Here is a 12,878-nt window from a genome sequence, read left to right on the forward strand (position 1 = left end):
TTATGTTGGTTTTTCACTGTGTTGGGGGTTGTGCCTCTAGCTTTTGTATTGTTCATGTATCAATATATAGATATATAGAGAAGATATAGAAGAAGTCATAAAAAGATAGAAAGGATGAATGAAAAATAGAAGACAAATAGGAAAGAGAGATCAAGAGTATTGCTTTGAACCCAACCGTATCAATAACTGCATTAAAGGAGAGTGGTCTAAACAGTCCAATTAAATGTCATAGATTATCAGATTGGATTTAAAAAAGCAAAATAAACTATATGCTGCCTATAAAAATGCCTTTTAAATAGAGAGCATATAGAAGACTTGAAAAGCTTTATCAACCAAGTTAACCTAATTGACATTTATAGAATATTCTATCTAATAAAAATAGACTATGCATTCTTTTCAAGTGTGTATCATCATTCACCAAGATTGACTGTATTCTGGGTATTAAAGGAAGGCTCAATAAATTTAGGATTCAAATCATATGCTTTCTTATCACAATGGAATTAAATTCAAAATCAATAACAAAAAAGATCTGGAAACTCTTCAAATACTTGGAAATTAAATAACACACTTCTAAACAACCAATAGGCCAAAGAAGGAACCAAAGGGAAATTACAAATACTTGAAATTAAAATAACAACACAATATATCAAAATTTGTGGAAGATTTGTGAAACCAGATGTCCATTTTAGACAAGAAGAAAAGTTTCATTACCGACCTCAGCTTTTACCTTGAGAAGCTAAAAAAGAACAGATGAAAACACAATAAACAGAAGAAATAATATAGATCAGAGGGCAAATTGGTGAAACAGAAAATATAAAAACAATAGAAAGATTATGTGAATGGTGACTGGTTCTTTGAGGAAGGAAAAAAGTTGATAAATCTCTAACTAGACAGATGGGTGGCGGGGAGAAGCAAATCCCCAGTATCAAAGAGAAGTTAAATCACCAGATTCTATAGATATTAAAAGGACAGTATGGGAATATTTTTAACAACTTCATGCTAATAAATTAAACAACGTAGATGAGAGGGACACACTCCCCCAAAGATACAAACTAACACATTCACTCGACAGGAAATAGATGACTTGAATAGTCTTTTATTTATTAAGGAATATAGATTTCCCATTAGAAACCTTCCAAATTATCAGTCGTCAAGTACATTAGAAACATAAAACTCAAAATATTGAGTGGAATTCAAATGATATAAACCAGAGGCAAAAATTCAAATATCTTTAGGTGCTAGGTAAATAATACAAGTGAAGGATGAGATTAGTTATGGGAAAAAGTAACTGCCAAATATACAGTCAAACTTTATTTTTACTAAATCATGGTATGTATAAAAATGTAACACAAATGTATAATAGCAAATATTTTGAAAATTTAAAGTTGATATATGCTTATTATTTCTTATGTTTTTATGCTTCTCTAAAATTGGAAACCCAATTCTTTTCTTCTGCCCTTAGACATTAAGAGTTTTCAGATTTTTTTTCATGGCGCTGTGGACAACTTCAGAGATTTTACTTTAGCACTGGCATTTAATGTTATGCCAGTTCATAACGGAAAACAATTACTGACCGAAGTTGGTACTTCCAAGTATGGACAGAGTTCTTCCACAACATGCTCTTCCTTCCTCTCTCTCTTTCCATGGGTGGCTCCTCATTGTTCAGTTCTCAGAATTAAAATTTTCTCTTCAGAGATGCCCTTCTCTCCATCATTATTTCTCATTCTTGTATTTTCTTAGTTATATATTTTTTTACTAGTACTGATACTCTATTAACCTGATACTCATCTTTTCTACCCATTTATAACTCCATGGGAGCAGGGCCTACCTTGTTTTACCTCTGTTTCCCTCACTGTACATGACTTCTAACTTAGTGCCTCTGCTACACTAGGAACTCAACAAAGAACTGAAGAAAGAATGAATAAAATCCACTAGGCTGTGGTTAGAGGGCAGGACAGCTCACATGTATACTTCCCTTGGTCAGTGATGACTTGAGACCCAGTTAAACTCCTATTCCAAATAGAAAAATAACAGAGAGGTTTTTTTTTTTTTAATTTTGGGGGGCAGTTTAGGAATTTAAATTGGACACATAACTTGACCAAACTCTTGGCCTTTTAGAAATATATTCAATGGAGACTCACTATGTACACCTTTTAAAGCAACAGTTCTTTTCCTAGGCATTTAGCCTTGAGAAGTCAGGTAAGTGTGTAAGCACCGGTGGGGATGCATTCTCACTGCAATATTATTTATAAAAGTGAAAAACAGAACTTGGAAATGAGCTAAATGTACTTTCAAATTATTTGAATAAATTCTAATGTAGTCATCCATGAGATGCTATGCAGGCATTAAAATGATAATGTATAACTGTATTTAGTTATAGTAAAAAAAAAAACAAGGAAAATAAATCTCCAATATATTAAGTGGAAAAAGTTTAAATAATATGTATAAAATAATCACTCCCTTTTCTTGGTAAAAAAGAAAAAAAGAAAGAAAACTGATGTATGCATGTATATATGGATAGTTGCTCCTTGTAATTATCTCTGGCTAGTGTGATATCCAACTTCTTTTGTATATTTGTCTATTGTTATAGGGAGCATGCACTAACTTTATAATAATTTTTAAAAGCAATAAAGATACTTCCATTTTGGAACAATTCTTCTTAAGAAGATTCTTGCACTTCTTGTAGGGATGTATTTAATGTCCCAGGTCTTTCGATCAGAAATTTCTTTCAATTAAGTGATGTTACGTGGATGAAAACGGATGAAATATTTTTTTAAAAGGTGGCTTTTATTTTTCTTTCAATGTGTCCTAGAATATACTTGTGCTTAAAACATTTGTTTTGTTTGTTTTATTTCTCTGAGTATTCAGTGTTGTTGGTGAAGTTATGACTCCATAATTGGGCTCCATGTGCAGACTTGACTTTTACATTTTACGACTTAGGCATTCGTTAAGCAAATTCAAATAACTGATTTTCATGGCATTACATTTGGTGTGCAAGAACATAAGCTCTGGATAAGAGGTCAGCCACCATCTCACTAACAAATGATATAGATCGACACCCTTCCAAATCATGTCGTGTGGTAAACGGATTTTGTTGGCTTTAACATCTCCAGTAAGAGCTGGATTATTGAGCTGGATCACAGTCCATCTAGTTTATAGATTCTTTCTTTGCACGAATCAATCCAAACAATCGGATGGGATCATCATGAACATTTTCCTCTATTTCCTGGCTCTCAAGTGGGAAATTGTCTACCGAAGTGATCTTGGAAAGGCTGGCATCCCCTGCGTGTAACTGCCCATCTTCATCCTTGTCTAACAAATTACTGTTCTCCTTCTTGGGCATCCTGCTCTTCCCCCCACAGCTGTGATCCAGTGAGGCATAGAGCATCTGTCCTTCCTCGGTTGCCTAAAAAGAAAGTCATGTTCATTTTTCAATGTTATCTCATTCTTGGACGACTGCTGGGAATTTCTAAGATCTGTGAAAAACAAGCAGCTGTTTCCTGGGCTTTGGCTACCTTGTTTTGCCAAATTGGTCAGGTAGGATGACAACAAAAAACAATAGTCCACCAAGACTTTTGAGTATAAAAATGCTTAGATGAAACTTTTGTGTGTGTATTTTTATTTGTTTCTTATGCACAAAATATACATGAATATTTGATTTTTTAAACAATTTTATTTATGTATTTACTTATTTGTCAGAGAGAGTGTGCACACACAAGCAGATTCCCTCCTTGTGCATCAGGCAGGAGCCCGATGTAGGACTTGATCCCAGGGCCCCGGGATCATGACCTGAGCTAAAGGCAGACACTTAACCAACTGAGCCACCCAGGCTTCCCATGCACAAGCATTTAGATGGACTCTCACATGACTCTCCCCCTGCCTTCACCTTAGGTACCTCTTGCCCTGTGTTGCTTTCATCAAGTGACAATACTCAATTTGTTAAACTAGAACAAGCATAATAGGAAGGAATTAAATGAATCTCAAAATCTACTTTGCATATGTTTAATAACTGGTCATTTGATGGTACCGACAAGAGTCCCCACTTTTTCTACATTTCTTGAGATTTAGAAGTATAAAGTACAAAGATTCAGAAGTATCAAGATGACAATATCCATTTCTGTGACTGGCATCTGGCAAGAATTATAGTTTTCCATCTTCCCCCATTATTTTCTTCTTGCCTGCCAGACTACAGGTTCCCTCTGAGGTCATTTTAGGCTGGACTTAGAGATCCTTATTTCTGTACTTATAACTAAAAGCATTTCCAATAATGTATGTTTGGTCAACAGTTGGTCAACTTTATCAAGTGCTGCAGAATTCAAAGAATGTGAGTCCTGGGAAAGGATCACAGATTGTACACAAGTCACTTGTGACTTCCAGAGTGTGGTTTCAGCTGAGTGTATGGGTGGAAAAAATATAGCCAGGAGTAAAAGAATGTGTATCTATGAAAACAGTCAAGGAAAGTAAGAATCAGCTTAAGAATCAGAGAGAAACACAGGTAGAAGTCACATTTTGTTGTTTTGTTTGTTTTTGTTTTTAAGTATTGGGATGATTTGTGCAGATTGGTAGGTAAATAGTAATGATTCTTTAAAGAAAAGATTGAAAATGGAGACAATTAATTGAAGGTGCAAGATCTTGAAAGCAGTAGAGGAAATGATCAAGAGCATAAGTTGTTATTGGCTTGGAAAAGGAGAGTGGGTACTTCTGACATAGGAGGGAAAGGTTAAGATTGGTGGGAGAGGGGCGCCTGGGTGGCTCAGTGGGTGAAGCCTCTGCCTTCAGCTCAGGTCATGATCTCAGGGTCCTGGGATTGAGTCCCGTATCGGGCTCTCTGCTGAGCGGGTAGTCTGCTTCCCGCCCCGCTCCGCCTGCCTCTCTGCCTACTTGTGCTCTCTCTCTCTCACTGTCAAATAAATAAATAAAATCTTAAAAAAAAAAAAAAAAGATTGGTGGGAGACTGGGACATGAAGAGGAGAGGAATAAGCTCACAATTGTGCCCCTCACTTTGTCTTATGATACAGGAACTCTATGGACTCATTTTCTTAATCAGGTTTCCTGATGAACTCTTCCTAGTTGATGGTAGACGTAGATATTGAAATTACAGCTTCTGAACTGTGCCTATCATTTTTAAAGGGCAAGGAGCTGATTTCTTTTTCCAACAAACAGACACTTTACCCACAAAGTTCTCTGCATAATATAGAGCGCTCTTGTAATTGAACAAAGTAAGTCTTGTAGTAGCAAACTGGGTAGTGATTTTGATGATCATGATCATTCTAATAAAATGGAATTGAGCAAATATAAAGAAATTATGTTTAATTTGTGAAACTAAATTTGTGAGAAGGATGTAATAGAATAAAGAGTAATATCCTTAGAAGTATCTTTAAATACATAATTTATAAAATAGCAGACTTTTAAGACATTTTAAGCTTTGCACAATTTCCACTTGAGTAAAAACCAGATGCACCACAATTCATATGTAATAAGTAGCAACTTTTATTATGAATTTTCAGCTCTTTTAAAATTAAGGTGCTGTGAATCTCTACATTTCAGATGGTGTGGTTATATTTTAGCTTTCTCTAAGAGGTTTTCTCTTTATTATATTGGATTTAGCACGTTGTATTAGAAGGCTTTTATACGTTTTATCTAAAATTTTTTTTGCCATTAATGGGCCATCAGATGACAGATTTGTGCATCAGAAAGTGACTTCATAGTCTGTTTAAACCTTACCACATCTTGGTTTCTTAAAAACTTCAAGAATTCTGATTTCTTGGTGGATTCATATAGAGGAAAAGAGACAAATTCTATCTTAGTGGGAAGTTTTCAAGATGTGGCCCATCTTAGGGAGGAGAATTTTTTCTGTTAGGCAGGACTAAGTTTAGATTCTCTATCTACTTAGTACCTGAGTTCTTTAGGGTAAGTTTTTCACCCTTCTCAAGCCTCTGTCAAATGGGAGAAATAATGCTGTTTCCCTCATAAAACTCAAGACGATGATACATGTAAAACACATATGACAAGGCCTGACACATAACGACCATGTAGGAAATGCTGGCGGGCCCTCTGACCATTTCTAGGGAGTAGCAAGGGAACACATAACTGAGGGGACAAGCTCCAGAAGGGAAAGAAAAAAGAACTCTTTTAACAGAAATTTGTAACATGTCAACAGCATGCATATGAAAAATTATGAATGGTTTCTGGTAAAATCAGTGCTCTGTCTGAGGAAGTTGAACTGATTGTGGTAGGAAAAGGAAAAACTCTCCATTTCTTCTAGAGTCTTCATATATTTCTGCTTACATTATGTCCTCCCTAACCCTACATAAGATATGTGAAAACCTCTTGCCATTAGCCCATAGCCATGGAACTTGTGTTAAAATTTATACTCAGTTGCCTTATAAAATAGGAATATGGTCTTTTATATCTAGTTAATTTATCTTTTAACTAAAGCACTGTCTCTGTCTCTGCCTCCCTCTTCCTCACTCCCTCCCATTCTCTCTCTCTTTTTTTCTCTCTCCCTCCCTCTCCCCTTCTTCCCCTGCCCTCATAAATTCCAATACCTAGGTCTTATGAGCATTATATAAGTGTAAAATTTCATGTTTATCTTTGTGATATACCCAATTTTTTTTTCAATCTGAAAGAAAACGCTTAGTTGATTAAGAAGAAAATCTACTTTTTCCCTTTAACCTATTGCCTTTGTGATGGTATACACTTTGGACTTTTTGAGTGTGGTTCTGAGTACTGTTTATTTGCCTTTGAGGTTCCCTTTAGAGCTTGGGTCCCAGAACTTGACACTGAATTGGTCTGTAAAATCACAGACAGCTTCAGATACGAATCACAATGTGCTGCTCTTAGATTCTTGAAACATGCAGCCATGCTGTGATCTAGGCTGAGCTTGACCCTTAATACAGACAACAAAACTTACCTGTGCAGGCGGGGTCACTTCTTGCAGTTTATTTGTACATCTCTCTGGTCGAGCCTTCATTTGTTCATAACAATTTTCATCCACTGGTTCTTGGGGGTTTAAAAGATGATGATTTACAATGGAAAAATAAAAAAATGTTGGCACAAATAAAAATACATGACCCAAACCATACTTAGCTGTACATGTGAAACCCCCAAGAATCATTCGACTTGTCTTTTTTTGTGGAGATGCAAAAAAGTGAGGAAGCACAAACCATTTTCTGCAGATCAGAATGTGAAGAAGTCTTTTACCCCAGAGAGTTAATAATAATACAAAAGAAGGTCACTAGGGATAAAGACTATTATCATATTAATTTATGCCATTGTAGGACATGGTGGGCTCAACTTCAGTTTCCATTTGAATGATATAGAGATCCTATGTGTTTGCTTATATTTGTGTGTGATTGCAAAAGGTCATGGTGGCCGAGTGCAGTGCACATGCACAGATGATCGCAATTTGGTTATTTTCCCCATGAGCAAGAGGTTTTACTTAGAGACATTTAAACATCTCTCTTTTTTAAAAAGAATGTTTAGATCCTGTTTTTTGTCCCATAAATCAGTGACAGCACAGACAGGCTGTTTTGGGGGGTCTGGAGCTCTGTAATGCTGGTCCTAAGTATTTACAGTTTTTGTGCAGTGTCCAATAGCCAGCAGACCTGAAGTCATTTCATCCTGTGGGAACATGCTTATTAAACCTCCATCCCTTTCTTCCTCCACATATGTGTGTTTGAAAGGGAGAAGATAGAAAGAAAGTGACTTGTAGGATGGCCATGGATTGGCCATTCTGCCAGTGACCTGGCAGAAATGTGGATTGCACTGATTTGATCCTATAGGAAAAAAGATATATTCACTATAGTGCAAGTTATCTTATAATCAATCATTCAACCCCTTCTAAAAATTAATGCAGAGTGATGTTTCTCAAAGTATGGTCCATGGAAAACGTGCATTACACTTGCCTGGAAGTTTGTCAACTAGTAAATTCCTAAACCCTATTCCTAAACATTACTGAATCAGAATGTGTGGGGTGGCACCAATGCCCCCCTTAGATACTGAAATTGCAGATATGGTGGGCTTTGCACCACCAGAGTAGAGAAGAATTGAAATCTCAAATATTACAGGTGGGGACAATGATTCTGCAGGGTGAAGCAGGAGGGCAAAATATTTTTAACAAGATAGTCCTAAAAAATAGTTCTGATTTCTCAGAGCACAGAGATTAGAAGATACTCTAAAAGGAAGGGGAAGACAAAGATTAAATACATTTTTAAAAATTAAATAAAATTTTGAATCCTTTAGTTATTCCTAACTTTAGGAGAATTGCATATTCAGAGATTTATATAGCTTGGATTTGCTATACAGAGTTTCAGATAGTTTAGTCCGTTTCTGGAAATCTCGGTTAACCCCCAATTCATGAATGAATTGAAGGGCTTGAGAGTGCAAGGCTGAATGGGGTTAAATGTTAGCATTTAGCCTCATGGCTTCTCTCATCAGAGCTCTGGGATCAGATCATGATTGTCTTACTTAAGGAATTGAGTGGCATTTTGTTTGGGGTGGTTGGGATGTTTCAAGTAATAAGGGATGCTGGGAATTGAAAAGTACTTGTTACCTAAGAATAAAAAAATGTATAACCTAGTCAGTGGTGATTTAGCTCTTCTCTTTACCCACTTGCCATCAATGTAGCCCTAGGTTCTTTGCTTAACGGGAGCAGTTAAAACAAGGGGAACCAGAGAACATGCTCCTTGTTCCAGATTATTCACTATAGATTTGCTTTTGTAGACAGCGCACAGGACTCTGTTTCCCTGAGCCATTTTCTGTTCTAGAAATAGCTTTATTTCATAGAATTATGTGTATCAAAATTCATGGTGATAGTCTTCTGTAGTCACATTTCTACTACAGTAAAATGAGGAGAATATAGAAAGACAGGATGTTGCAATACAATTTATAATATGCAGTTTGGGAAGTGTATACTAAATAATATACTAAACATTATTGAATCTATGATTGCCATTGGGATATTTAAATGTGATTACAACCAGAAATAAGCTATCTCAAATGATGTGGAATTAAGGGGAGGGATATTAATTTATAGATAAATATAATTTTGGGAAAAATAAACTTACCTGGGACTATGTCATCTAAGTTACCATAAATTGGTGTGTCTTCAATATAATATTCATCCTCCCTATAACAATGAAAGATAATTTATCTTATTAGAATCCTCTTTACACATAGTTCTTAACTAATTTCTCAGCTAAATTCAATATATGATTGCATGTTCTTGTTTATCCTCAGCCAACCAAGGTAGATATGTTCATGTACAAGTGAATGGATGAAAAAGTGCATGAATTCCTACATGCATGTGTGTGTGTGCATACATTTGAACAGGTGTTTTTGGATTTTTCAGGAAATAACAATAGCAAATACTTATTTAGCATTTATGTTTGTCAGATGCTACTTGACCTTCATTTTCTATATTCATTTATACCATTCTAACAACAATCTGACCAGACAGGCACTATCACATTTTCATTATATACATAAGAAATTTGAGGCACAGAGAAGTCATATAATTTGAAGGTCGGAAGGCTAGTAAGCCGCAGAAGTGGGACTAGAACTGAGGTTATCTGTACTCTCAACCGTACATTGTGCTGTGCTGCCAGTTTACTTGCCCAGAGTATCGTTCCAAATAATCCCCTAAAACTATGTTTCCTATCTAAATACTAACTGACAATGATGCTTAAAAAATAAAAGGCCAAAGAGATACTATAGACTCAGCTTGGCAGACGTCCAGATGTTGTAAAATGATTGATCACCTATTACACCCAGATACTATGCTACAAGTTTCATATACATTATACCAAAGTCCTAGGGAAATTCCACAAAAATATTATTTCCCACTTTATAGGTGGGAAGTCTGAGAGTCAGATAGATTAACATATTTTCCCCGGCCTTATGTGTAACGCCAGCAATAAGTAACAATTCTGAAAGCTCTTCTTTATGCCAGTGCTCATTCAGCACACAGAACAACTCTGAGATACTTTGTTTTTAAATTCCCACTGTGCCTGTAAAGAATCTGCAGCTCCTAGAGTTAAACTGTCCAAAGACAAAGACAGTGACTATCAGAGCTAGGATTGTAATGTAAGTCTAGTCCAAAAGCCCTGAATACTATTTGCTCTTGAGAAATTCATTTAGGATCAGAGTGGACATCCTATCATAGCCACCACACAATGGCAATGGCCCTGGTGACCAGCCTTCACAATGGCAGGCTGGGAACAGAGGAACATATCAGGCAGTGAGAGTAGCATTTCATAAAATAGTAGCAACTGCTTTAACTTTGAGATTACAGATCATCAAGAGCTGGAGGGAATTGCATGAAAAGAAAAAAGAACACTGATCTCAAGGCATAACACCTATAGTACTCCCTATGCTTCTGAAAGAGGACAAAGTATATGTAAATAGTAAGTAGGTGTCCTTAAAAAAACAGATCAAATGATACTTGTATGAAATGGCTTGAAAAGTCCAGATGCTGGCATGTATTTCTCTTATCTGATAACAAAGGAACTCATCTGTAACCTTTCCTTTCATCAGTAATTCAGTACAGCTTAATATTGGAATATGGAGTGGTCCCTGTTCATGGTTTTTCTCTGGCTATGCTGAGAATATAAGAGCAAAATGTGAAGAATTTTTAATAAGACAATCCATCCATTTTCCTAGCTCACATAGATAGCAGATACAACCTGCAAATGATAAATCATGTCCAAAAAATGAATATCACTTCATTCCCTATGAATGAAAATAAGATGTGATTTATAATGCAGTGCCCTGTGTCTACAGACAGGTCTCAAATGATTAATCATCCCAAATAAAGTATTATAAAGGAACAGTTGCCTAACCAACAAATTAAAAAATATATTTTTACTTAGCAATGCCAAATAGCTCCAGCCTATTGCAAATATCTAATAAACTTTAAGCACAATGTTTGGTAGTGTTTTATGTAGAAGATTAGTTACTATCAAAAAGAGATTAATAAATAAGCCCACACCCCAGACAGAGGTGAGTGCATTGCTCTGAACATGTCTGAAATGGCCCTCTGACCAATAAGCACAATTGCTGACACTCCAAAACTTAAAATAATATTAACTGTATCTTTTACTATTTTCTACTTTCATGTATATTTTCCTTAGTCCCCATTTTTAAAGTTTTTAATTCATCATTGTTTTATTGTGAACTCTTAAATACTTCATTATCTAAGTAGATTAAATAGGTAAATTCATTTTTTAAAAAATCATTACTTCTATCTGAGTGACTTTGGACATAAACTGTGAGTTTCAATTTCCTTATTTATAAAACAATTTTATTAAAGTATTTAATCACTTTTGTTCTTTTCAATTCTGAAATTCTATATTATAAATGTAGGGTTCCAATATTCAAAGAAAAATGAAAGATATTTCTATAAAATAAAACTATTTTAAGGGGCTGGAAAGCTGTAAGATTGAGGAAAAAGCAAGCTGAGGGGTCTGTTAAAAATTGATTTTGATGTTACCTTGATTTTCTTAATAGGTATTTCTTTAAATTGGCAGATATATGTGTTTGGGCTCCATTGGCATATAAGTGCTATTTAAAGCCATAGGGAAAGACAAAACTACATTCTGGAATGAGTATATATAGAGAAGAGGTTCTTTAGGTGAGCCCTGGGCACTCTGACGTCAAAAGTTCAGAAATCAGCAAAGGGCAAGGAACCACTTTTGAGGAGGAAAACTAGAGATGAGAGGACCCAGAGCCTGGAGAAGTGTTTCAAGAAGAGAGTGTCGATGTGTCAAATGCTACAGATGGACTACATAGGAAAACACTAAGATTTGGCCACGTGGATTTCACTGGTGACCTTGACAAGAGCTGAGCTGGCAGATTAATGAAGGCACAAAATTTTATAGAGTAGGTTCAAGAAAAAAGAGAAGAGGAGAAGCCAGCAAATATGGACAGAATGTAGATGGAACTTTCATGTTTTACTATAAAGGGTACAGAGCAAAGGAGAGGTAGGTGTAGGAAATCTAGTATCAAGAAAGCTTTCCTTTTCCCTTTCTTTCCTCTCCTTTTCCTTCTCTCCTTCTTTCTTTCAGATGTGAAACAACACTCTTACATATTGATGAGAATAATAAAAAAGGGACAATAGCAATAATGCAGGAGAGAAAAGGGAAGGTTGCTGGTGGGACGTGTCACTGAGTACATGCTCACTGAGTTTTTGCTTTCTTTGGCAGGGACCATACCATGGGTATAGGTGTCTTGAACCTGGGGTGAGAGGGCCAAATACAGACCTCTGGTCCTGGGAAAGAATATAAACCTCAGCACTGGCTTTGTATGGTTGGAGACTAAGAACTGAACCCAGTGGTGTTCCCTGTGAGGGATGCTTAATGGACTCTCAGAGCCATGATACCAAATACTACTTAATACTAAATCTTTATTCTCTTTATCAGTGTTCCAGTTTTCTTCTAGTATATCCACTTCTTTGTAAAGTCTATAAAACACAAGGCACTTATATTTCCAGTGCTTTGGAGTACTTAAAAAGAAGAGTTTTTGCCAAGGTTTTGTGGGAAGGAGACTAGCAATATCTCCCAGCACGAAGAATTCTAAAGACAAAGGCTAAGACGCTGAGAGCAGTGAAACAGAACTAGGAGCCACAAAAAGACAACTGAAACCTATCAGTTTGGAACAATTGGGCAGTTTGGACAATTTAGAACCTATCTGTACTTCTCAAGGTTTCTTAAGAAACAATACTTAAGAAGGGACTGGACATCTTGCAGTGACACGGGGATGGAGCTTGTACATTAAAAAAAAGAGAGAAGGCTGGAAAACTTGGAGCTATTTTGGTCATAAGCATGGCAGTGATCACAGTGGGGGCTTCATCCGTGCACCCACTTGGAAGTCTCAGAAGT

General features: G+C 36.1%; 1 protein-coding gene across 1 annotated transcript in view; it reads right to left on the reverse strand.

Annotated features, from left to right (window-relative positions):
- Positions 1 to 1,470: 1,470 nt before the first annotated feature.
- Positions 1,471 to 12,878, reverse strand: part of LOC116594369 (T-cell receptor-associated transmembrane adapter 1) — a 37,498-nt gene continuing 26,090 nt past the window's right edge. The window contains exons 4-6 of the mRNA XM_032349717.1: positions 9,069 to 9,130; positions 6,914 to 7,002; positions 1,471 to 3,406 (exon numbers count right to left, since the gene is read on the reverse strand). Of these exons, the coding sequence (XP_032205608.1) occupies positions 3,149 to 3,406; positions 6,914 to 7,002; positions 9,069 to 9,130 (409 nt within the window). The 3' untranslated portion in view covers positions 1,471 to 3,148. The remainder of the gene's footprint in view (positions 3,407 to 6,913; positions 7,003 to 9,068; positions 9,131 to 12,878) is intronic.

This window comes from Mustela erminea, chromosome 1 (genome assembly GCF_009829155.1).
Source record: "Mustela erminea isolate mMusErm1 chromosome 1, mMusErm1.Pri, whole genome shotgun sequence".
NCBI classification, from domain to species: domain Eukaryota; kingdom Metazoa; phylum Chordata; class Mammalia; order Carnivora; family Mustelidae; genus Mustela; species Mustela erminea.